The sequence below is a fragment of the Camelus ferus genome, chromosome X (genome assembly GCF_009834535.1).
Source record: "Camelus ferus isolate YT-003-E chromosome X, BCGSAC_Cfer_1.0, whole genome shotgun sequence".
Classification (NCBI taxonomy): domain Eukaryota; kingdom Metazoa; phylum Chordata; class Mammalia; order Artiodactyla; family Camelidae; genus Camelus; species Camelus ferus.
In genome coordinates this window covers 86,655,403-86,680,196 of record NC_045732.1, presented here as the reverse complement: position 1 = coordinate 86,680,196, position 24,794 = coordinate 86,655,403, and the positions used below count along the sequence as shown (strand labels likewise).

At 38.9% G+C, this 24,794-nt stretch overlaps 1 protein-coding gene across 11 annotated transcripts in view; it reads left to right on the top strand.

Annotated features, from left to right (window-relative positions):
* ATP11C (ATPase phospholipid transporting 11C) overlaps positions 1 to 23,289 on the top strand; it is a 152,519-nt gene extending 129,230 nt beyond the window's left edge. For 5 of the 11 annotated variants that reach the window (XM_032474505.1, XM_032474504.1, XM_032474503.1 and 2 more), the window contains 6 exons: positions 3,884 to 4,019; positions 6,216 to 6,281; positions 8,497 to 8,600; positions 11,637 to 11,790; positions 17,912 to 18,016; positions 20,649 to 23,289. In XM_032474505.1, coding sequence (XP_032330396.1) covers positions 3,884 to 4,019; positions 6,216 to 6,281; positions 8,497 to 8,600; positions 11,637 to 11,790; positions 17,912 to 18,013 — 562 coding nt within the window. In that variant the 3' untranslated portion in view covers positions 18,014 to 18,016; positions 20,649 to 23,289. Of the gene's footprint in view, positions 1 to 3,883; positions 4,020 to 6,215; positions 6,282 to 8,496; positions 8,601 to 11,636; positions 11,791 to 11,911; positions 11,979 to 17,153; positions 17,245 to 17,911; positions 18,017 to 20,648 lie in introns of those variants that run through there. The other 6 variants (XM_032474497.1, XM_032474501.1, XM_032474498.1 and 3 more) reach the window with 6 other exon arrangements.
* Positions 23,290 to 24,794: the final 1,505 nt, after the last annotated feature.

Sequence of the window (24,794 nt, the reverse complement as noted above, 5' to 3'; positions counted from 1 at the left end):
ATAGAGTTCTGGAGTCTTAGATAAAGACACAATATTTTAACTACACCCACACCCACACCCACACCCACACCCACACCCACACAAGCCACACAAAGATCTTTGGTAGTTTAGAATATTGATTCCTTCCTATAATGGATTGAACTGATGATGTTATGTTAGGCTTTCTCTTGTGAACTGCCCCTGAGATATAGCCTCCCCACTTTGTTGGCTCCATTCTAAAACAGCATTGTTGAAGAAAACAATTAACTCATGAAGCCATTATATTCATTTTGGGTTAGTTGGAAATAGATGCTTTTCTCTATGGATGAGCAGCTCAGCAGTCACCAGTTCTTTAACCTATGATTAAATTGGAATTTTATAAATTAAGCCTACAGCTGAGGATAAAGATGTTGATTTACAGTGGGTAAAGAGTGGGTACCAAGTGCAGTAGAGAGACTTGAGTGTGGTTCATTTGTATGAAGTGAAAGTGCACAAATTTAAGGGGTGTCTTTAGCCCATATGACTCATAAAACTCACATTCAGTCATTGGTAGACTTAAGCAAATTTATAAAATTTGTTATCATTTTAAAGGTATTTATTATGGAAAATTTAAAACATCCATAGAAGTAGCAAAAATACTATTAATATAGTGAACTTCCTGTCCTTACCACTTGGCTTCAGCAATTACCAATTCAGGGCCAATCTTGCTTCATTAATAACCCTGTATTCCCTATCAAGGACTCATTTTGAAGCAAATATCAAACATGTAAAATAGTTATTTCAGCACATATCTCTTAAAGATAAGTACTTTAAAAGATAACAGTACACTATCATCTAAAAATTTAGCAAGACCATCATACCATCAGATATCCAGTCAATGCTCAAATTTTCCAGCTGACTCATTTCTTTTTATAGCATGCTTGTTTGAAACAGTATATAAGGTTCATATATTGCAGTTGGATAATAGGATTCTTCAGTCTCTTAATCTGTAGGTTAATCTGGCAATTTATTTGTTAACGAAACGAGATCATTTATCTTGCAGCGCTTCCCCTAACCTAGAATTTGCCCATTGTCTCCTCGTGGCATTGTTTAACATGTTCTGCTTTTCTCTGTGTTTCTCACAAAGGGATAGGTTAGATCTAGAGGGGAACCAGCCTCTTGTTTAAAATGATGACCAGGGCCCAGAAATAACTTGCCTAAGGACACAAGGTCTGAGAGACCAAAGCAAGATCAGATTCCGGTCCTCCTGATGACCAACCCTGTGCTCTTTTCCACAGGCTGCTGGTTTTCAAATACCGATCAGCAGGGTTCTGTCTTCACATAACAGCAAAAGTGAAGCCCAGTAGTGCAGCTACTCTGATTGAAGTGGGGTTTGGGCGGCAGCGAGCAGAACCGCTCCGGTTCAGTCCCCCCGAGAGCCCCAGCTAATCACCTGCTCTCCAGCTCCAGCTACGCCACTTACTGTGCGGCCTTGCTCAGGTTGCTTGACTGAGATGTGCCTCACTTTCGTCTTCAGTAAAACCTGGGTAACAACAGACCTCATCACAATGTTTTTGTGAGGATTAAATGAGTGGCGACATGTAACAGAACTTAAGATGGTGCCCGGCACATAGTAAGGTTTCAGTAGGTGGTAGCTAGTCTTCGAACACCCTTCACCTAACTTCACGGCAGTGCTTAGCACTTTCATACATTAAGAATGCTGAAAACTTGAAGCAAGCTGTCGAGTACAAATTATTCTAAGGGTTTTCGTGAAGTTTTAGTTCCCTCACTGTAGGTGTAAGTGATGCATTAGTAAACGATTTTGCATAGAGGCTATGCCTGCCACATCGGGTAGAGAAATGAACGGCATGGCGTACCTGTCGCCCGGCCCCAGATGCAGCTTCCTTCCCGCCTGCTCTCAGCCTGTCGCAGAGTTGTAGATGGCTCCGTTACTCTGAGTACTCCTTTGTCACCTTGAAGCCCTCATCTTCATATGTGGCTCTCTGTGCATTTGTCCCACTTAACATTACCTGTGGCATTATGCAGCATATTGTAGATAGCACCTTCAGGGACTTAGTGACTCTAGCATTTACCAAAAGTTTTGACGTGAAACATGACATCATTGGATCTTTTCCTATTTTTTTTAAGAGAAATTTGAAACGTAAACTGTAGTTCTTTTCTAGAGGGAAGAGACATAGTATGTTTCTTCTATAGCTTTAAAAAACAGAAGAGAGGTCCTGGTCGACCTGCTGCTGCCTCCCATCCTACAGAGGCACTCAGGCCTGTGCTGCTGGTGGCCCGCTCTCTCACCTTCATTCTCTCTCCTTTTCCCCTGCACGCTCATTGGCTGTCCCATTCCGAGTTTACAACAGGTTCGTCATTCATCCAAGCGCAGCTAGAAAGCCTCGCCTGTAACCCAGCATACCTCGACGCCCCATCATTTCTTCCCACAGCGTGTAATGTAAATCCAGTGACTGGCTGCAAAGACACGAACCACTTCCTGCCTCAGCCCAAGGCCGTGACTCTTGAAAGCCTCACTGGCTGGCAGTTGCTGGGCCCTCCCTGCGAGGATCTTTAGGGCAGTGTCTTCCCTGTGGCTCCCAGTTGCCTTGGGAACATGACTTATTGGCCATGGAGAGAGCTTGTTTCTGAGCAGCAGCTACCTCTTTTCCTTCTGCGGTTTTTCTAGAGCAAACAGCAGCGTATGGCTGTATTGCCTTGTGCAGTTCCCTGCATTTCTGATTGCAGGCACCTGGAAATCCTAGTCGGTAAAAGTTGTGTAACTGCCATTTTTTCAGGAAACCCCACAGCGCTCCATACCAACTGAACAAGGATCATTTGTATTTACATTACAAAGGTGTTTCTTACTCAGTGCAGTCCGATGGAATGCTTGGTAGTATTGGCAACAGGTGTGCTATTTGAGTGATTTAGATACCTTTTGATAAATGTTAAGAGAACTTTGAAATAGAAGTTAAAAGAATTCCGTGCACAAACCCATCTTCTTTGTGCAGCTCTGCTCCATTAGAATTGGTAGCCTTATTTAACATTCTGACTTGCACGGAGAAGACTGCTGTTTTTGACAGATTTTAAACTTGATCTGTCCACCTGCCATTTATGAAAGCGTGGCTGTTCAGCTTCAAACATGTTATTTGACTCAATTTAAAAAATTTAAAGGGCACCCCAAGACTTTAAAAAGGTTAACTTCCCAGGAAGAAGCCTTGATTGAAAGAAATACTTTAACAATTACAGCTGGAAAGCCATGGTGGCTTGGTTGAGAGCATGTGATCTGAAGTCAGATCAGTCTAGGATTGTATACTAGCTCTGTCCCTTCCTAACTGCTGTACTAGTGGTTCCCAAATTACTGCACATTTTAGTATTACCTGGGGAGCTTTACAATTATCCTAGTGCCCAAGTAACACCACATGCCAGTTAAATCAGAATGAGGATAGGAGCCAGGCAGCAATGTTTTTAAAGATCCCCAGGTGACTCCATTGTGCATCAAAGTTTGGGAACGATTATGATGTACCTTTTTGAGGCTCATTATTTGTAAATGGGAGTGATTACCTATCTCATGTGGTTTTTATGTGGACAAAATAAAACTTAATCCAGTTTTATTAGCATACAATAAGTACTTAGTAAATGAGAGCTAATTATTACTGAGACATTATTATTGTCAGTGGCCAGAATTTTAACTTAGAAGCACTTTGACAGTTTACTCCAGTGCCTCCGACAGGAGCCGACTGCACAAAGACAAACCTGCAGCTCAGTCTGGCCTTTTGCCAAAAGCCTTCCAGCCCCTCAGGTGAGGTTCCCTTCATTATAACAGGGTCAAACCCCATGCGCACCTTTGGCATTTCACTGTATCTTTAAATAAACAGCCTTCAGAAATTCATTAATCTGCATTTTTTTCCCCATTTCTCAACAGGAAGATTTCTGGCAATGCCATGCTGCAGTTGGGACCCTTCTTATATTGGACATTTCTGGCTGCGTTTGAAGGAACAGTATTCTTCTTTGGGACTTACTTTCTTTTTCAGACTTCATCCCTGGAAGAAAATGCAAAGGTAAAAAAAAAAAAACTACTACATCTTTTGGTATTACAAGCATGGCTTAGCTTTTTTCCAGAGGCCCTGGATCTGTCATACACATATTCTAGCTGTAATCATTTTGCAAACTGTTTTTCTAAAAGTGTGCTATTTAGTTCTCAGAACTTACTTAGAACAACAGAAACATTAAAGTAAGATATCACTTCCTGCGTGCATGTCTAACTAGCAAGCTTATATGCAAACCTCTGGAAGCTTAACTTGGCTATAAGTTGTACTAGATGGAGAGAGTTCTTGGGACTTCAGACCTTGGACCCCTACACTTTAATGTGAGCAAGGCTTTTCCTGTTTTAAAAAGCAAAATCTGGCCCCACTCAGTTCTTACTCATAGTGGCCTTCCATGCGTAGAACCGAAGCGGGGAGCCACCATATCTTTGCAGTACTTGCCCAGTAATTAAAGAGGGGGAATTCCCTTCTCTTCCGCCTTCCCTTGCACATGGGAGCACAGTGCTTTCCAGAAAGACGACACTGATCATGCCATTGCTTTCCCAGCAAGCAATACATAGTTCAGCGCCTGCATCAGGGTGATTTTGCCCTGGCTGTGTTCGAGGAGAGAATTGCTGATGGGGCGGGCTTTTCCCGCAGCCACACAGTGGAAAGTCCGGCCCACCACCTTGCATGCTGCTTTCTCTGTGTTCTTTGCTATTTCTGGGCTTCCTCTTTTATGGTCATTCATTCTTTATAATCACAATGTGAAGCAAAGCTAAGGTTCAAAAAGATTTTACTGAGTACAATGACTGTATCTAGAAGCTAGACAGTCAACATCTGTTACCAAAGTGATAGGCTCAGTGAATTTGAGTGATACTTTGAAATTAGGTACTACGGACAAAACCTCTTGAATCTGGACAAACAGACATTAGTTTCGTATGCATCCATTAAAATTATTCATCACTTTAGAGTTAGAGTACGCACGTGGAGCACTTGCCAAGGAGAGTGCCCTACTGAATCTCTCTGTGTGTCCTCAGGCCACTTCCGTTTTCCAAGTCAACTTTGCCCAGCAGTAAGAAGAAGAGATTACATGTTATGGTTTCTCAGATCTCTTCAGCTTTATGACTGATTCTGTGACTTCCACTTTTTATCTTATATTTATCTGGCACATAAATTACATAGAGTTGACTATTGCTTAAAAAGAGTTTGCTGCAAAGTAAGCAGGTTCTCTCCTGCAACCCTGTTGACATGGTTCATTTGCTCAGCAAACTCTTCAGGTGGTGCATGAGGAGTCTCACCCCAGCCTATGTGCAACTCATCACCCATGTTGAGTTCGTGAAGTCCAAATTAATAGGGATTTTATTATGTATGTTTGGTAAAATTACAATTAGTATAAGAACTACTATCAGCAATTAAACATAAACACCATGTATGATTTATCAAGTCCTTTTTTTTGCTTCTATTAACCTTAATTTTTTTTTTTTTAAAAACCTTTTACATTTCATTTTCTGTTTTAATGTTACGCATTCAGATCTTGACAGCATTTGGTAAGCATATGTGCCATTCATTGCCATCGTTTGGATTTATACATGGTATCTGCTTTTCTTTGATGTGCACATGCGGACAGTGCTAATATTTATAGCCAAAAAACGGGAGTCTATTTTATTCTATTTATTTTATTCTATTTATTTTTTATTAAGGTATAATTGACATATAACATTAGTTTCAGGTGTATAACATAATTCAATATTTTTATGTACTGAATGATCACTACAATAAGTCTATTTACCCTGTCACTGTATATTCTATAAAAATTTGAGTTCATTTGTCTGCAAATTAGTCTGTATTTGAGACCATTCATTCTGTATTATAGGAAAAGCCAGTATCAAACTCTTTAGAGACATGTCATCCAAATGAGTTGTTTTGATGAACATTACTATTAGTAGAAAAGGTTTTTTTTCTGCCTGTGTCACACCAGTGCATTCCCTGTTTTATGATGCATGGAATTGTGAAAATAAACCCTACCAACCGCCTATGCAGTGTACCTGTCCAAGAAAATTTAGCATCACAGTAAAACCCGGCATCTTGACCTGATCTTATGACCAAATATTTCCCTAAATAATTCATACAAAAATCTTTGGTAGTTACATACAAGATTAAACTTGGCTTTTTATTATTTTAAGCAGGCTCATGTATTCCTGGTACATGTAATTGTTGAATGTTTTTCAGGTATATGGAAACTGGACTTTTGGAACCATTGTTTTTACAGTCTTAGTATTCACTGTAACTCTGAAGGTTAGATTTTTATTTATTCAAGTATATTTAACGCCATTTTGTAATACTTCTGGTCTTATATTAATATGTCCTTTTTGTCTTCTAATCTTCATTTTCGTTGCGAGTTGTTATTCAAGTCTGAATTGTTACTAAAATTATGTGTGATATTAGAGATTTGGACATTTATTTGTATACTATTTGTGATCTATTTTTTCCAGTATATTTTCTATCCTCTTTATTTTTATTTTTTGAAAAACATTTTTCACCATACTTATGTTGAAAATCTAATCTATTCCATTCCAGCTATTTTTGAGATGTTATAAGTGGTACATAAATGGGCTATGAGTGTGTATGTGTGTTTCCATGTTAAGTACTTGAATATTTTTTCAAGTTATATATCTGTTTAAGAATGCCAGTCCTTAAACGAATTTAGGTACTTAAGTTGAATATAGGTGTCCATGAGCAAGATATGTATGCCAAAGAGCTTAGTAGTGAAGAAATTTTATAATACTGTATTCATCACTGAAATTTACCCATATTAATGATGAGATGCCTAAGAATATATAGCAGGTAACATACATGGAGGGCAGTTTTGGCAAAAGCACTGGCATTAACATGCAGCCATGTAATAATGCTCTGGGCTGAATACTACCCTTGAGGCTCGTGAGTTGGGACTCCCTTACAGTTGAAGGTGTAATCTAATTATTTTGATCATTCCAGTGATAAACACCTCATGTGGGGTCCAAGAATGAGTACCTTTAAATAAGTTCCAGTATGCCCAGTGGTCAGAACTAGAATTCAGAAGTATAACTGACAAAGGACCTCGAATCGTTTCCCCTCTGAGGTTTTATACCCGGTTCATTTCTCATACTGAATAGAACTAATGTGTTTGCATTATTTGTCATCTATTTCGTTAGTATTTTAGGACTACAAAAGAAAGTGTTACGGTTCATCTCAGTTTAGCCACTTACTAGCTGGGCATCCTTGGGCAAGTAACTTCATTTCTCAGCACCTCCATTATAAAATGGAGCTGAAAGTGCCACCTATCTCTCAGGATGTTCTGTGAGAAGTCAGTTAGTGAATACATTTAAAGCAGTTGGGATGGTGTCTGGCACACAGAATGTGCTCAGTGCGGTAGGTGCTAGTTGTTACTATTTACCACTGTTTCCCAGGACCATGATTTGAAATGGAATCCTCCCCACCCCGTTTTACCCCTGGCCTTGTGTCTGGCAGTAGGGCCCCCAAGCGCCCGTCACAGTTAAAGTGGGCCTTACGGCAGCCTCTTTCACATGTCTTCAGAAGCCACTCTCTCCCTCCCCTTTACATGGGTGTTATTGTGGCGTTTTCGCCAGCAGCCCGGAGGTGGGAATTGCAGGCGACATTGACAGTGTTACCGATACCCTGCTTATGCATGAGCAACTGTTAGCAGAGAGCTGAGGAGCAGGCTGCCACAGCCAGTAACAAAACTGAGACGCCCCCTCCTCTTCAAAATGTAAATGCCCTGGATATTAGTCTGTGTGGCCCGGAAATTTTAAGCAAGCAGAGCAGACCATACTTTCAGGTTTTAGTTTGCACTGGAAAATGCCAGGTGCCACAATGTGAAGAAACCATCAGCCCTGGAAGAAACGTGAAGGGATTAAAATCTAAAGCAACTTGAAAATGTTACTAATTTAATGGAATAGATACAAGTTTTGCAGTTAAAAGGCACATTATGTAATCCCATGACTCCATGCTGCCAGGTGTGTGGAGTTGGTTGCCTTTGCGTTTAGTAACCCCCACCTGTTGGGTCTGCGGTCCCACAACTCCGTTGTGTAGTTTGTCTTCTCTTCCCAGCTGCTCTGTCCCTCTCCTGCTTTTCAGTGTAGCTGCCTCCACCAGCTTGGCCTTCTCCTTTTGCCATCAGCTCCCTGGTCGCCACCACGTGAGGACTTGGGGCTCCAGCCTCCTGGACACTCCCATTGCCTTACTCCTTGCCCTGCCTTCAGTCCTGAGGCCTTTGCAGCCATGTGCATGTTGCCCACACCTCCGTGCCTGTACTCTAGAGGCTCAGTGAGTTAGGGCAGAGCTCTTTGAAAACTCCGGGTTCTGTTCTTCTAGTTCTGTTCTCTTCTAGTTGCCTGATTCAGGCTCGATCCTCCCACAGGTATCATATTGTGTACAAGTTATCAAATAGCGCAGGGTTCGGCCTGGTGCAGTTTGTACCCATCGTGAAATCTCTTGCGTTGTATCTTTTCAGCTCGCCTTGGATACTCGGTTCTGGACGTGGATAAACCACTTTGTGATCTGGGGTTCTTTAGCCTTTTATGTATTTTTCTCATTCTTCTGGGGAGGAATTATATGGTAAGCAGCCTTGTATGTGTGAGTAATCTGTAAATAACTATATGTACGTTGGATATGCAAACATTCATTATACTTTTAAAGTTTTGATTATATAAGATGGCAAATCTTCAATATTAATAGACTGGAAGTTACTTCTAGCCAGGAATGCTGCTAATTTCAGGTAAGATTTCAAATGCAAGCATGTAGACTGCATGAGCTACTTCAAAGACCTTGCTTCTGGTAGTCCCTGTGCAAATCTTTCAACTTGAAGTGGTGTAAACATCTCTCTGTAAAATGAAACTATAATTTCTAGAATGACCTCCCATGTTATTTCCAGTGGGAATACTCATCCTGTGAAGTTTCCGTAGGATATAGTGGCCAATAGGTACATTATTATCCATTTGGACCCTGTTCTCTGTATGTTATATTACTCTCATTCTCATCACTACAGACATGCTCGAGATATAGAATATGTCACTTAATCCTCAGACGGTTATATCTTGAAATCACTATCCCATTGTTTGGGGGTAGGTAAAGGTAGACTCAACAGCCTGGACTTTTAGTTCATTCAGTTCATCTTGGTTCAATAGATGTTTATTCAGATCCATTTTGTGTGAAGCTCTCTGAGGGGTACAGAGATGAATAGCCTGTGTCCCTGCCTCAAGACGATCAGAGTCAGAGTTATATGGAATGAGAATAAGTTAGATTTTCAACTACTCTCCTTACTCCCAGAGGTCTATATTTTGTTTTCACATATCACAGTTGTTTTCATTAATCCGTGATTTCCTCTGACAAGGATGCCAACAGTAGGCAGCAGAGTTTAGATTAAGCCATAGAGTGAGACTCCAGGACTATATATTTTCATTGGTTTGAGCAGAATCTTACAAAGCATTCCATGTTATCACAGAGATGTGAGGACCGTGTTTATGTCCCTTGAGACTTAATTAGAAGAAACTCGTACTGTTTTGAAAAGCTTTTTAAAAGAAAAGCCTTAAGAAATAAAAATATGAAAAACCTAATCACTTACAGAAGTAGCAGCTCCAAAAAGTATAATTACAGCATTTATTTGACACCTATATAAGTAATTACTGAAGCAATGAATCTGAAGGAAGTCTCTGTTTTCTTTAATAATATAGAAATGAATCAAAGTTGATTAACCAAATGCAACATCCAGTTGTAGGTCTGCCCACAGTACCATAATTCTGTCTAGGAATCTGTGTAATCAGCATCTGAACTAATTATGCAAAATTTCCACAAGAATAAAATGTTTCTAGCAAACAAAACAAGTTTCTCGCTCTTTCAAGGCTATTCTTTATCAATTAAAATAAATCCTTTAAATGAGTACGATATTGTCATACTTGTTTCTATTCATTAAGAAATGCTTACTAAAAATTAAATATTAATCTGTTTTATTTTGTTGCCCATAGTGCTGTCCTTAAGTAGACCTGTCTGAGTTGAGCTACTACATGAATATAAAATATATATTATAAAGCAGCCAACACACTGTGTCTAGAAACTGTGCAAAACTTCGGCTGAATGCTGCTTGCAGCTAATATCTCTGGACATGTTCAACCCTGAGGCAATGTGACACGCCCCTTTGGCGATGGGCAGTGAGAATGATGAATTCTAAGCCCCAAACCCAATACAGGAATAATATCTTCTGGTTTTTACTGGTCCCCTGCAAAACTCCATAGATGCCATTAAGTCAAAAAGAAAAATCGAGAGCTAGTAATCACAGAGTATTGTAGGAATACACTGTGACTAGCTGTCACTTGTCTGCTGGACCCTTATGGCTCAGTTAATTGCCTAGAAAATTGTTCAGGGGGCGCTTCAGAATTAGAGTAAGAATAGAACTCAGCAGAAATCTTTTCTTTATGGTCTCCCCTAAAAAACATGTTTAGCCCAGACCTCATAAGTTTCTCCACCTCACTGTTCTGCTCACAGTCTTCCTCACATATGCACAACCACAGGCTTGATTTTCATCGTGTTACATAAGAGTGCACAAACACCAGTTTTTGTATTTTTCTTTTGTTTTTTGTGGGGGGTAATTAGGTTGTTTATTTACATATTTTTTTTAACAGAGGTACTGGAGATTGAACCCAGGACCTCGTGCATGCTAAGCATGCAGCTCTACCACTGAGCTGTACCCGCACTCCTAGGTTTTCCAGGAGAAACCAGTTTGTCTTCAGTGAGCACTATTTGTGATGTACCAAATGGGACCAAGCACTTATCTACCTAAGGCTTTTAATCCAAGGACAGTCTGATGTCTACCCTGGCCTTGAGCAGCCACTTTGCACTTCCTCCCCCTCAGCTTCAGGCAACAGTCACCCAGCCTGCTGAGGCTCTCTGCGGTTCAGCTGAGGCAGGAAAGGGGAACTGGCTGCACTTCCAAACGGCTGCCTAACAGTTCAGTGGGTGACTGAGCCCCCGCAGAGTGAGGCGGCAGCATCCTGAATTTCTGGGCGCCAAGGCTTCATGTTTGATTAGCAGTATTCTGTCAGCTGATTCGGCACACACTGGTACTTGGTGTATATTTGTGGATGAGAGTGGTAGATTCCTCCCACCTGAGAGAGAAAAACTCTACGGTCCTTTTTGTATTTACATATGGGTTTTTTGAGGCGGGGTTATAAAAATGGCTTACATTTCTGAATGTAAAGCACAAATCCATTCTTATATTAATAAAACAGGCGAGGAAGTAAAATGTTTGTTAGCATAAAAATTAATCATCACTTCTTTTGAATATCTCTGAAGCTTCAGCATTTTCTAATACAAATAAATATTCTCCAGTTGGCAGCTTTAAAGCTGATTGCTTAGTTGTTTTCAAGTCAAATGCATTTTATTATCTTTTTTCCCCTTTGAGTATCATTCCTTTTCTTTTCCAAACATTGAGTAAATGAAATCTGTTTACTACTTTTGGGTCATTCTAAAGAAAATTATTTTTATTAATGTGCATAACAAGGATTCCTTTTAAATATAAAAGACAATTTCAGTTACACTTCTCTTTCATATAACGAGAACTGATTTGTTTTTCCATTATGTATTTTCTTTCCACTCTAGGCCTTTTCTCAAACAACAGAGAATGTATTTCGTATTTGCTCAAATGCTGTCTTCTGTATCCACCTGGTTGGCCATCTTTCTTCTAATATTTATCAGCCTTTTCCCTGAGATTCTCCTGATAGTATTAAAGAATGTAAGAAGAAGAAGTGCCAGGGTAAGGACTAAGTTTATTTATTATAACCTGATTTTTGGAAGGGGCGTCAATATCTGCCATGAACTAAAAACTGTATTTAGAGAATTGCATTAGTTACAGCATGTTAAACCCCTCCTTGCAGGTTCATCACTTAATTTCCTCTTCTGCATAAAAAGTATAGTAAAAAACTTCGTTATCCAATGCAGGTGGTAAGTAGATTCCTTAATAGTGTTCTATGTGACCTTTAGCAATCCATATGGAGTATCTCATATGCTCCATATGGAATTTTAAATGGAAAAAAATGATTTTTTTTTTTAGCCTAGAATTTTCACACTGGGAATTTCCACACCAACATTCCAGCCTTAACCTTAGAAATTTCCCTGTGGGTTGTTTGCAGATTTTTTTTTCAGTTGATAATCCCAATTTGTCTCTTTCAAACTTTTCCCTTTCCTTTAATTATAGTGCTGCTTAATCTCTGTGTTGCTTCTAGCCCTGTCTGTCTAGCAGTATATTTGAACCAAAGAGAATTCCCTGGATGTGGTTTGTACATCCTTCCCTCCCAAACACACTTATAAAAATTCAGGATTGTTTTATGAGTGTGTTTTTATTTTTGCTGCTTATAAATTGTGAATTTTTCACGAGAATGAAAAGTTATTACCTTCTGTCAGCCTAATTGCTTGGCCCTGCATTGTCTGATATCTTTTGAACCTTTCTTAAAAAGCCTTTAAACTAACAGGGGTAGATGAGCCTGGAAAATAAAACTGGCAAATTTTGACCAACAAGTTAATTAAATATGTTCATACTTCTGCCAATAGCTCATTTTGCCAAACAAAACCCTGTTTCTATCATACTGACACCTAGATCTTATAGCTCCTCCAAGGCAATATTTTCAGGAAATAGTCTAAGCTCTGTCTGCCTGATCCATTTGATCAAATTTGCCAACAAGTTTAGTCACAAAACTGGTTTGTCTTGGGCTTGGGTTTTTGTTTTGTTTTTTTTCCTGTTGAACTGATAGAATCCAGTGGTTGGCATCATGGAGACATAGGAAACTAAAATGATTATAGTGGGAAGATCTTCATTGATTAGATGTATAAAAGAGGAGCTTCATGATACAAGTCAGTATCAGCCCCAGTCGAAAGCACTAGATTGTCAGTGACATAAGCCACATTGATTCTTGGTGTACAAGGCCAATCAGTGTGTAGTTAGGTAGTCAGGACTGGCCCTGACTCCCTGCTTCTACATGCCTTGTGGGTGGAACTAGACACAAGAACGTTAACCAAGCTAAAACCGCCTTAGTCTCTCGATAATCCCTCCAGTAGACCCTCCCCATCTGTGCCCCATAACCCTCCAGCCTGGTATTAGAATGGGAAAGTGGCATTTGCTTGTCTGATTAAACCTTAACACCAGTTGAACAGGGGTAAAACAAGTTCCTCCCAGAAGGGCTCAAGTGGCAATTTGCATGAAGCCAAGTAAAAAATGTCATAGTAAGAAATAGAGGATTTGTCTGGGAAGGGCCTTTGAGGTACTCTTCCCCTCTCCTTATTTGGGAGTACACTTTAAGGTGCTCCTCAATATTTTTCTTATTTGGGATAATGGAGCCCATGCTAAATAATGGCTCACACCCAGCTTCATGCTCTAAAGATGATACAAAAATATTAGAAATCAAAACCTTCAAATATATCATCTTATCCTCTTCCTTAGGCCCTTTAAAAAAAATTAGACACTGGCGGGAGGTGACTTTTATATAAATTAAATGGCCATTAAATGGAAGGATGCAACAAAGTAGTCACAGATAAAGGCTTAGAATATTTTCTTTCCATGCAGACAGGAGATTCTGTTGAAAGCATGGGGTTATGGGACTGCAGCCCTATTCACTTAGCAGCATAGAATGTCGCCAAGGTTCAGCATGAAATTTGTTCACCGTGGGTTATGTCTGTGATAGGAGAAATTCTAGTGTCTGTGCTATAGCTTGGCATGCTGATATGCTAGAACAACCAGGAGAATTTCCATAATCACCTTCATTCATTCAATCATTCATTCATTTATTCCTATCCTCATGGAACCAGTGAACATGTGTTGAACCACCTACTGATGAACATCTCTCTTTACATCCAAAGTCTGAAAAGCTAAATGGTTTTTCAGACTCTCTGGGATTTTGAGAGTTGCAGATGAGACAAAACATTGTGGGCACTCAGCAGCACTGCCTCTTTTTCTTTTTTTTTCCCCCCTTGCAAGAAAATGCAAGAGCAAAGTAGTGCATATGAATGCATAAAGGCCAGCTGAAACATGGCAGCCACGGCTACTCTGATAAGTTACATCTATTTACATAAGGCTCTATTGGGCCGTATCAAAGAGGCAGAGGCCATTCTACGATAAAGGACAAAGGCTATCGTAATGACCAACGGTGTGGCATTCTGGGTGACTTCCTTTATTCAGTATCCTTTGCCTAAGACACCGACCTCATGTTAAAGAGCCAAAAGATTTTTTCAAACTGGATCAGCTTCATACCTGACAGGCTCCCTAACGGGGTCAAGTGTTTGTCCCTACCTAGAGGTAGATCCCCCTGACTTCAGCCACTAAGCACCAGGATCCTTTGTACAGAGAGCCAGAAATGCCTCTGACAAGTAGACTGCTTGTGCTGTCCTCCTGTGGGTCTTGGCAGCTGCTTTGAGAAGGGAATTCGGCAGTGGGTAGTGAAAATGTCTCCATGGCATTTGAGAGAGAAGCTAAGCTATTTACATTTAACAATTATAGAAGCACCCTTCTGTTGAATTCTATTCAATTCAACGCACATTGCCCGAGGGTCCACTCTTAAGTTAGCTACTATCCTAGGTGTTGATAATTCAGGGATGAAGCAATGTGGCTCCAATTCACAGGGAGCTCTCACTCTAGTTGACTTATAAAGGGGATTTACTCGGAACACTTCATAAGTAGGTATACAGCAGAATAGTAGACTCAATAATATGGTTTTACTGTAACACAGCTGAGCTATTTCAAGGTCCAAGTCACTGCCTCCTGAAGCCTCCAGTAAAAAGGCTGCTAGGGTGGCCTCCACCACAGCTGACTTCTGTCATGATACTAGTGTTATAAGGACTTCTGCTATCTTCGAATCTAGGTTCCGTCAGTGGCTTTACTCAGGGATGAATATATTCTCACACCCTTATTTTCAGCAATGTAGTTAACTTTTGAGCTAAAATCTCATCATTACAGATCATAGGGTGTTTCTTTAGCTTATAAAGCTGCACTGCCACGCTGCTGACAGTGTGTGATGAAACTGTCACTGAGTGTGAAACAATGGAACAGCAGATGACACTTCAAAGGAAATGTAAAGTTTAGGATTTTTGGTATTTCAAAAAGCTGTGTCCCTCTAAGTACATTTCTTGGGCTGTCTCTTAATGAAATACACCTGGACCTTCTAGTCAACTAGTCAATACCAGTTCCCAGTTCCAGTGGAGGAATTTTCCACATATCTTTATGTAAAGTTTTCCCATGTAAACCACCACAATCAAAAGGAGGCTTGACTTCGCCTACTAGCCATGGGAACACTGTAATCTAGTGGGAATGGACCCAGGAACTTGGCCATGGCTTGCCTGTGATGTCTGCACAAACAAGAGGAAACATTCCATTAACATAGGGAGCGCCTTCAGAGTGGAAGACAGGAAAAGAATGTCAGCTGTCTGAGCAAAATTCCCAGAGAAAGCACTTTGAGAATTTTGGAGAATACAATTTATCCTTACAATAACAGTGGTGACAAAGAATGATTACTATTTCAATCCTGACAGTGTCCTATACAACCATGGGTTCTAAAGATCTGTATTAGACAAAAATAAAGTTGAATCCTAACATCATGGCTGTTGAGATGGACCTTTATGCATTGGCCTCTTTGACAGACTGCTAACTGAGCCAATGTCAAAGCTCTCTAGATGATTGCAAAGGAATGTGGAAATTTCATACTGTTTTAGTTCATTATCCCCCATCCTTTTCACCCCCTCCACCAGTTGCTAGCTATATCAATTTTTTATTGCTTTACTCTTTCCATGCTCTCTACTGCCTTCTATACTTTCATATTTTTTTGTTTCCCTTTATAAAGTATCCTATTAACCCCTGAAATTTCTGCTTCATAGAAATACTTTCATCTCTGATGGTTGGATACAAGGTTTTGAGCACGCCAAAATGTGCTTCAGTTACAGTCTTAAATAGATGGGCTTGTATAGTAAACACAGGGTGGGGGATTTGGTATCATGTTAATCTTGTTGCAAGGTTTTTGCCCACAAAACAGAAGACAGAACAATTAAAAAATTTTTTCTCCAAAACTAAGTATTTATTGCTCTAGCTTTATCAATTAGTAATTTGCATATTACCAACATGTTACCAGCTTTCTGTAAGGTAAAATACGAACAGGAGAAAACGTCAAAGTATTTGCCTTTAGAAGGATAATTGTTTATTAGACTCCGCTAGATGCATGCTTTACTTTAGCTGGTTTCTTTTTTAGGTTTATTTTCATTAGGCACTAAGTAGATAATATGGGTACTCCTCATTAGCAGAATCGTTAAGCTCATCTCCATAGTCACCTTCTGTTTTGCTTGAGCAATACCAAAACCGAGTCTGTAAATTAGCTTATAACTTCAGTCATAGAATAAGAAAGGAAAAAAGTAACCTCTTAGATTTTCTGATTAAACCTTAAGTTACCAATTTTTACTTTCTGTTAAGTGTTTTAAAGGAAAAATTCATGGCTCCTTAGCCAACCTTTTTAAAGTCTCTACCGGAAAAAGGGGGGAAACTGATCAAATTATGTTAGAATAAAGGAAATTAAGCATCGGTCCAGAGGTAAACGGTACTGAAGTGTGGTTTCACCGAATGTTTCCTCATTATGTTAGTTTTGATTAGGTTTTTAACCTGCAGCTGCCTGAGGGCAGTCAGTCCCTTCAGATTACATCTGTGCACCTGGATAGGGGAGATAGTTGCTTCAAGATAGATTGCTGATGGACCCTGAACATAGCTCTCTGACCAGCGGATTTTGAACGATGTAAGTTTAGTGATTAGTGATTAGAGATGAGCCTTATTTCAAATAAGAAGCATATTTTTAAGTTATTTTATTCAAAATAGTCAATTTTCCCATTAACAAAAAAATTTTTAATTGATATACAGAGAAATAGCAGTTTGCACATATAATAGACTATTCTTAACTCTAACTCTACTTTTACTTCAGAAAGTAATGTCTTCAAAACTAACGTCATTTCGACTTCGAATTCTCAAGGTTTCTTTTTAAATGTCTTACATTTCAGAAAATATTTACTTTTTTTTTTTTTTTTTTTTTTTTTTTGGTTTCTGCATTTCTCTTTTTTCTACTGCAATTTTCCACCTTTTGTGCAATTGTGAACAAGGTAACGAAACGCCTCCCTTCCTCAGGAACATCTACTATCTTCATGCTTTCTCAAACTTCCAGCAATCACAGTTTCTCTTGGAGTGAATAAGGTGATTTCCTTTCTTAATGTACCAACTTGCTTGCGTTCTCATTTGCTTGACACCATTTTCTGATTCTTAATGAAAAATTCTCATGACTCATCTTTATATCTTATTGATACTTAAAGAGTATTTTGTCATTTTCCTTTCATCATTTGTTCACCTTCTCAAATTGTCAGACTGGAGCGGAAGTGATTTTCAAAAACTTGGACTGTAGGTCTGTGGTCCCATTGATTCCCGGTATGCAGCAGAAGCCACAGCGTGTTAGCTAGTCTATTCACTAAGACAGGAATGTTTTGCACAAGTTTCTCTTTGTTTGATACACTCAGCACCCTCACAACTCTCAGAGGTGTTCACCAAAAGGATGGTAAGGTTTACTAATCAAACCATACTGACTCATCTATCACATAACTTACCAGTGTCATTTCAAAAACACAAGTTTGCCACATACTGCTACTGTCTGTATACTTCCACCATGAGAACAATTCTACTCGAATTGGAGACTTTCTTAGGTCTTTAAATGTATTCATTTAAATGTTATGCGTTTGATCTAGTGTCATCATTTGTACTTTGGGCCAAGAGTAGTCTATAGGAAATGATTTTTTTCTTCTACATTTTTATCACCAGGTAGGTTAACCAACCTTCTAACGCTTTAAGTATCTTTACCTCACTATTACAGAGAAATCTGAGCTGTAAAAAGGCATCTGACTCATTATCCACCAGACCTTCAGTCAGACCTCTTCTTTTACGAACATTCTCAGACGAATCTAATATATTGTAACAGGTACCTAGTGTTAAACAAGTGGGCTGGCTTTAAAGAAACGGATTAACAGCATTATAAAGAAAAAATGAAAATATCACTCTCCAAATTTTCTCTGCTGTTGGTGTGGTGAACTTTATACTATCCTTTGCAAAAATATAAAGATGCATTACTTGGAATATGGGGAAATAGATATTTCAAATTTGCTGAGCCCCCAAATAACATTTTAGGCATTTTCCACAGCTGAAGGGTAATACAGTATATTTAATTTGTAAAGGGCATGTTGTCACGGCATCATGTGAAAATGCTCATTAATACTGATTGAGGAAATATAATTTTCATTTTAAAAGATCATTTGGAAAATTGAAAATAAATATTCCAAAATTGCATCTGTATAATAGCAAGTCAGTTTAGCATTGCATGTTCTTTTGGGAATTATGTGAAAATAATTCAGTGTGTTTGTACCTCCATGTGCTGTGTCTGTGTTTGCAGGTATATACTTAATGTCCTTGTAATGTCTGATGCCCAAGTATGTGTTAAAGTACCAATCTACTCTAATCACTTTTTTAAATGTCAAGTTTTATTCAAGCTAAATGTTTCAACTTCAGAGGTAAAATCTTTCCTAGCCATTCAGGGGGATGCTAGCCTTATTATACAGAATGCTTCATAATTAATTTTTCCAAAAGTGAGTATTTATTTTATAACATATTGATTCATTTACCCAAAAAAAAAAATTTGGAAGGAATTGATATGCTATGGGAAGAATCCCTGAACTCAGAATGACTCCTCTCTGTGTATTCTGTGTTCCCCACTGCAGGGGCCTCTGTCACCCCAGACCTCTAGAAGTCTTTTATCCATCCATGAGAATTTAGAGTAATTCATGAATGAGGTTTACAAGCTTGTCAGCTTGGAAACAACTCTATACGGCTTAGGGCAGGGCAGTCTTTCATGCATACATAAAAATTAATGATCATCATGAATGAAATTGTGGGGCAGTTCACTTTGATGCTAACAACTGAGTTTACCTCATAGGGCCCCCCCCCTTTTTTTGTCAGCTATCAACTTCCCCACTCTCCAGAAATAAATAAAGATTGAGCTAATAGATTGTTGGTTCTTCTATCTCATACAGTTCATCACAGTCTGCATCTGCAGTGTTATTTTGGAAGCCAACTCATTTTGTCTCAGTCTACATCCTTTTACCCATTTTGAGTGACTCACCTGCTTATGTGCTCACCTCAGTAATGAATCTGCTTCCCCGTAGCCTTCAAAGTCTTTGACCATTTTGTCCCAGATAGCCTTGTCCTAAGCTGTGTGGTGCATTTTAGCTATGCTGTTTCCAGTTACTTTGGATCCCCCTGGATTGCTTTCCTTGAGCTTGGTCTGTGGTTCGGGAGACTAGGCTAGGGAGCAGGCATTGCTGCTGCTTTTGGTCTCTCCAGGGCCTTAATTCCAATGATGCCTAACAGAACTGAAGGAGTTTTTCAGAAGACAATTGTTTGTTTTTTAATGTAGTTATTTCTTCCAGGAATATATTTTCATCTGACATTATTTCTCCTCCAAGGAAATTATTTGGCAATTAGTTTAGCCACTGAGTTTATCCCTTGGTTGATAAGGGAACTGCCTACTCCTTTTATAAGTTCTCCATGTGAATGGCAACCTCATTGTGGTTAGAGTCACCTTGACTCTGCTACCTGATGAACTAATATGAGAATATGGAACATCAAAAGCAATGGAAGGTATTCTAGAAGACTTCTAGTCAAAGCATGGCAAAGAAGGTGCGCCCAAATGGGAATAAAATAGCACACCCCTGAAGGCCCTCCACTACTCAGGTTTAAAAGGTTGGATTTTTGCATAGAGAATCAAGGTTAGGCTCACTCCCCTGATAAAGGACTTCTACTTCTTAAGATTTACACTCAGTGATCAATTGACCTATCATGCCCCATCCTCGTCATAGCATTTGATAATGTTCAGAAGCCAAAGAAGAATCTACAGCTTTCTTAGGGAGATTAGTGTGGTTTCTTTTCTAAAAAGATGATGAATAAGAAAAGCAGAAGAGTCCATTGACTCATAGATACGTGATCTACCAAGAAGAAAATTAACTTCAATGTTACGGGGGGAAGCATTTCTTTAAGTAAAGGAAAAGTACTTTCATAAGAATTTTTCAAAACTGAATGTATCTTCAGACTTTGTCATAATTGACACATCCAAAAAAGAGTAATCAATTCATTCATTCAGCATGTCCTGAGCATCTGCTGTGTGCCAGACGCTGGGCTGGGTGCTCGAGATAGAAAGTTAGATAAAATGTCCCTGTTTTCATTGGAGCTTCACAGGCTAGAAGAAGGGATCTTAGGGAGCTAAGCCTCTGCTGTTCTAGTGGTAACAATTATTAGGAGAACCCTGGAGTAATCCAAAAGCAAACAGCAAGTCTGAATCTATTCAGCTGATAGATGAAGAAAGGATTAAAAACTGGTTAGTGCGTCACTCTTTTTTTTTTCCCCTGCATGTGAATAAAACTTGGCAACTTTGTTAAGATGATTGCTTTACTCTCATAGCAAAATTTACTACTTACTTGATTTATTTTTGAAAATGCTAAACAGATGGTTTCACATTATTATTAAAATAAACCTTTTAACTCTGTATATTTTAAATCTTTCAGAATCCGAATCTTGAACTGCCTATGTTATTGTCCTACAAGCATATTGACAGTGGTTACAGCTAAAAAAAGAAAGCATGAAGAAGCAACTACAAAAAGTTATCATCTCAGGATACTCGATATGCAACAAACTAAACCACTATCTTATGTCTAAGGTTCAGAATAAATGTCCATTAAAATACCAAATGACTCTCTTAAGCATTTACAGTTATTGTAAGTAGCTGTTAATGGCCAAAGCTCTAAGTTATGAATTATATGAAAGTTTGAAGCAAGAATATTTAGAATTTCTGGCTTTAGATAGAATAAAAACTACCAAATGGGTGCTCTTTTAACCCATGAATTCTGTGAATGGATTTAAATACAATAGTATAAAGTAGAAGCCATGCAATGGGAATGAATAGATTTTGCTAATATTACCTTGTTTTGCCTGGCAGAAGAAATAGGCTGTTTGGATCACATTTCTTGTTCCTGCTGAATGATAATCTTAAATTATTTTTTTTCCAAACATATGAAAGGAATACTTGAAAATGTAAGAGGACTAAATCAATATATCAGATAAAAGAGTTAATCCTTTCTGTTCACCCACGTGCTAATTTTGTCTTGGTAGAATATCCCTGCCAAAAAATACCTTGAACACTTAGGTGGAAAGAATGTTAACCTTGGGTATTTTTGTAAAAATCAAAGGAAGTTATTTATTTTATTTCTGTTCTTCTCAGCTACACTTAATGGGTATAAAGGTACTAGATATGAAAATAAAGCATTTACAATCCCTTAGTAGCCCCTCAAAATAGTTAAGATAGAACAGATTTTTCCAATATTAGTTTTACTGGGATCTGAGGCAAGGTGGGGAAAACAATAGTTACCCAAAAATAAAGGTCATTCTGAACATCAATTTTAAATTTTTTTGTGGAGAAAAAGGAAGAATAGCTTATTTCAAACTGTTAATGGTTTTTATTTGAAGGAGGTTGTATCTGTACAGATATGCAGCACTTTTTTTTTTTTTTTTTTTTAAACTGGCCAGTTTGGGAAGGAGGAGGGGTTCAGCCTGCAGAGTGCGACTCTGAACATGAATGTCTCTCTTAGCCAACTTGGCTAGGGATGTGGTCCAACTCTTAAACCATGTGATTCACCTCAGTAAAGCCCTCGACTTACAGACTAGAGAGAGGTTTTAGCCTCCTAAGGCATTCACTTAAAACATAACAATAAATGTGACATGTCTTTATTAAATGTTAAAATGAACACACTTTTTTTTTTATATATATAAATGACTACATTTGACTACTAGATCAAAATGGTCTTGTAAAAGATGTTTTTATACCACTTTCCATCTTTGGTTGTCTTTCTGGCATGCCTGTACGATTATTAGCATTTATATCATACCTTGATTTGGGAAAGTATTAGATTCAATTAATTACCAATGTATTTATAGAGTCCATATGGCACATTTGATTACTCCATCCATCTTTTGTGTTAGTGTTTAGGTGTAATTTTTCTTAAATTCTAGGAAGGACATAATTTCAGTTATCAGAAACCATTCCATCATTACTGACGCTTTTTCATTATTTCATTTGTTCTCATCTATCAGTATTATTTTTGAGTATTTTGTTAGGTGTCACCACACCTTCCTAAGTGTGCTGTGTTCTAGTCGCCCGTATTTGAGGTAGTCTGCTGAAAATCAAGTCGATGTATTCTTTACCTATTCCAAAGAGCTAAAAAACCAGACCCCAGGAAAGCTTTTGATGTTTTGTTGTTGTTGTTCTTGTTTTTGTGGTTGTTGCCGTATTGTTATTGTTGTTTTACGTAAGAATTATAGGGACTGTGAATACAAATGAGAGCCCACTGTTAACTCAAGAGGCGTGTTTCATGCAGACCATTGGAAATTTGACATAATCAGAATACCCAGGGCAGCGCAAGTATGACTGGTGGCGTGTAAAATTCCTTGCAGCCTGGAAGAAAGAGTAGGAGGATTTAGAGTTGTATCTTAGCTACACATGGTACTGCAGCTCAAATTCACAATGGCAATGATGTGTAATATCATGGCCCAGATCCTTGAGAGGGACTTGACAACTTTTTGAAAGATATTAATTAATGAGCTGAAAAAAATGGTTAGCATGGGGTTAGCAGATGGAATAACTTGAAGTAAGCCATCCAGTATTCCTAGCACTACAATCTAACCACCTTATTTTGTGACAGAAAAAGTGGGAAAATGTAATAATAGGATTATATATCCATCATCTGAATAATTTTGAATGACAGAATGTTCTTGTAATTTTCATAACTGTTGTCCATTGTTTGAGGATGTTACCTACTAAACTGAAAACATAAATTCCATATCTACCACATTTACACCAGCAACAGTATAAAATGTAAGTCTAAATTTGCAAAATTCATAGTAATTTAGTGATGGAATTTTTTAATAACATGCAGTATATAAATGCAGGTTTTATGCAAGTGTTGACAAAATCATTTTTCAGCTTGCAAAACGGGACTGCAAATGACATTTTTCACTTCAGCAGTTTTTTACATCTACGTTGTTGCTTTCTATAATGAATGTGAATGCCATCTTTTATGAATGCAACTTGCCTTTTTCATTACAGAGATTTTTGTTTGATGTAATCAATAAACTTTGGTATGATATGATTGCTATTTTAGCCTCTTTTTTGGAAAGGTCTCAGTTTGACATGAAAGTAATATGGAAGCAATCTGGTGATGTGAAATAAGTTTCTGATTTCCTCTCTGCCTGTACAACTCAGAAAAGACTGACCATTTGTATATGTGTTCAACTGGCATTTAGCTTGAGATTTGGTCGGGGAGGGGGGCTGGTGTGTACACCTTTCTCTCCGTCCCCCCTGCAGCCCTCTTCCCCTCCCCTCTGCCCCCTCCCACTTCCATCCTTACTTTGTTCCTCAGCTTGCATCCAAGGCTTTGTGAAAGTTCCTTTTCTTGAAAAAACTCCTGTCCTTCTTGACGCCTAAGATACAAGTCTACTGTAGCTGGTTGCATTACATTTTTCCAGTTCAGTCTGTATTTTTGCAGTCTTTTAATCCTGTTAGTCTGACCTACATTTAGAGCACTTCCTCTTTTCTTATTAAGTGGGAAATGTGCTGTACTTGGAGGTGTGACCCAAGTTAGTTTCAGCTTTGCCACTTAGAGCCATTTCCCTCGCAGTTGTCTTTCTCCTCACCTGTAAAATAGTGCCTTGGGGGTGAGGGGTGATCAGATGAGGTAAAAGACCATAATTGTTTTGTAAAATGTCATTTGCTATTCAGGTGAAAGCATGGTTATTTTTATACTGAGGGGGTTTTGTTATCGCTTTGATCATTTTTAATGACTAGTTGTCATTTACCAGATTTTCATAGATGTGTCTCAGATTCTTTCTGCCTTCTTGGAATTAGTTTGTTCAGGCTTCCTTCCCTGCCCCCATCCAGCCTTGGAAGGAGCGGCGTCACTGTGGAGTCTGCCCAGGATTGGCCAATAAAGTAAGTATTGTGAGGGTCTGAGTGGTTTGGCCCCTTCAACAAGAAGCACATGGAAAGGTTAGGGGCTGAGGTTATCACTATGGTTATTCAGTGAATGTGTCCGTGGCTAAAATGCTAGATGCACTAATGAAGCTTGAAAGCCTGAGTTATGGGCATAGTCGGGAAAGAGGGGGGCTTAATTATTTCACAACATTCTTTTTTTAATTTGACACATTTTCCCCAGTAACTGATGGGCAAGGAAACGCAGCCTCAGTTCCTAGTACGTGGACCTATTATGAAGAAATGCTGCTGTGTGGACCAAGCGAGTCCATCTCAGGGACTTGGGAGCAGGGACAAAGAGCAAGCTGCGGGTGGCAGGTCTTTGACCCTGGCTCTGGGTGGGAAGGGCAAAGGGTGTTCAAAGCTAAAATGCCTACTGTTTCTTAGGTCTCGGCGTCGATTCGCAAGGACATATTTCCTACCAGGAAAGCCAGTGAAATCCCAATTCCACATACAAACTAACCTCTATAGCACGCACTTTGTGCCAGCACTGTTCCAGTGACTTTACATCTATTCACTCTTTTAATAATCCCCAAACCCCTATGAAATAGGTATTAACGTTTCTCCATTTGATACATGAGAAAACTGAGTCACAAACCAAGCTCACAGTCCGGTACAGCCAGATTTTGAA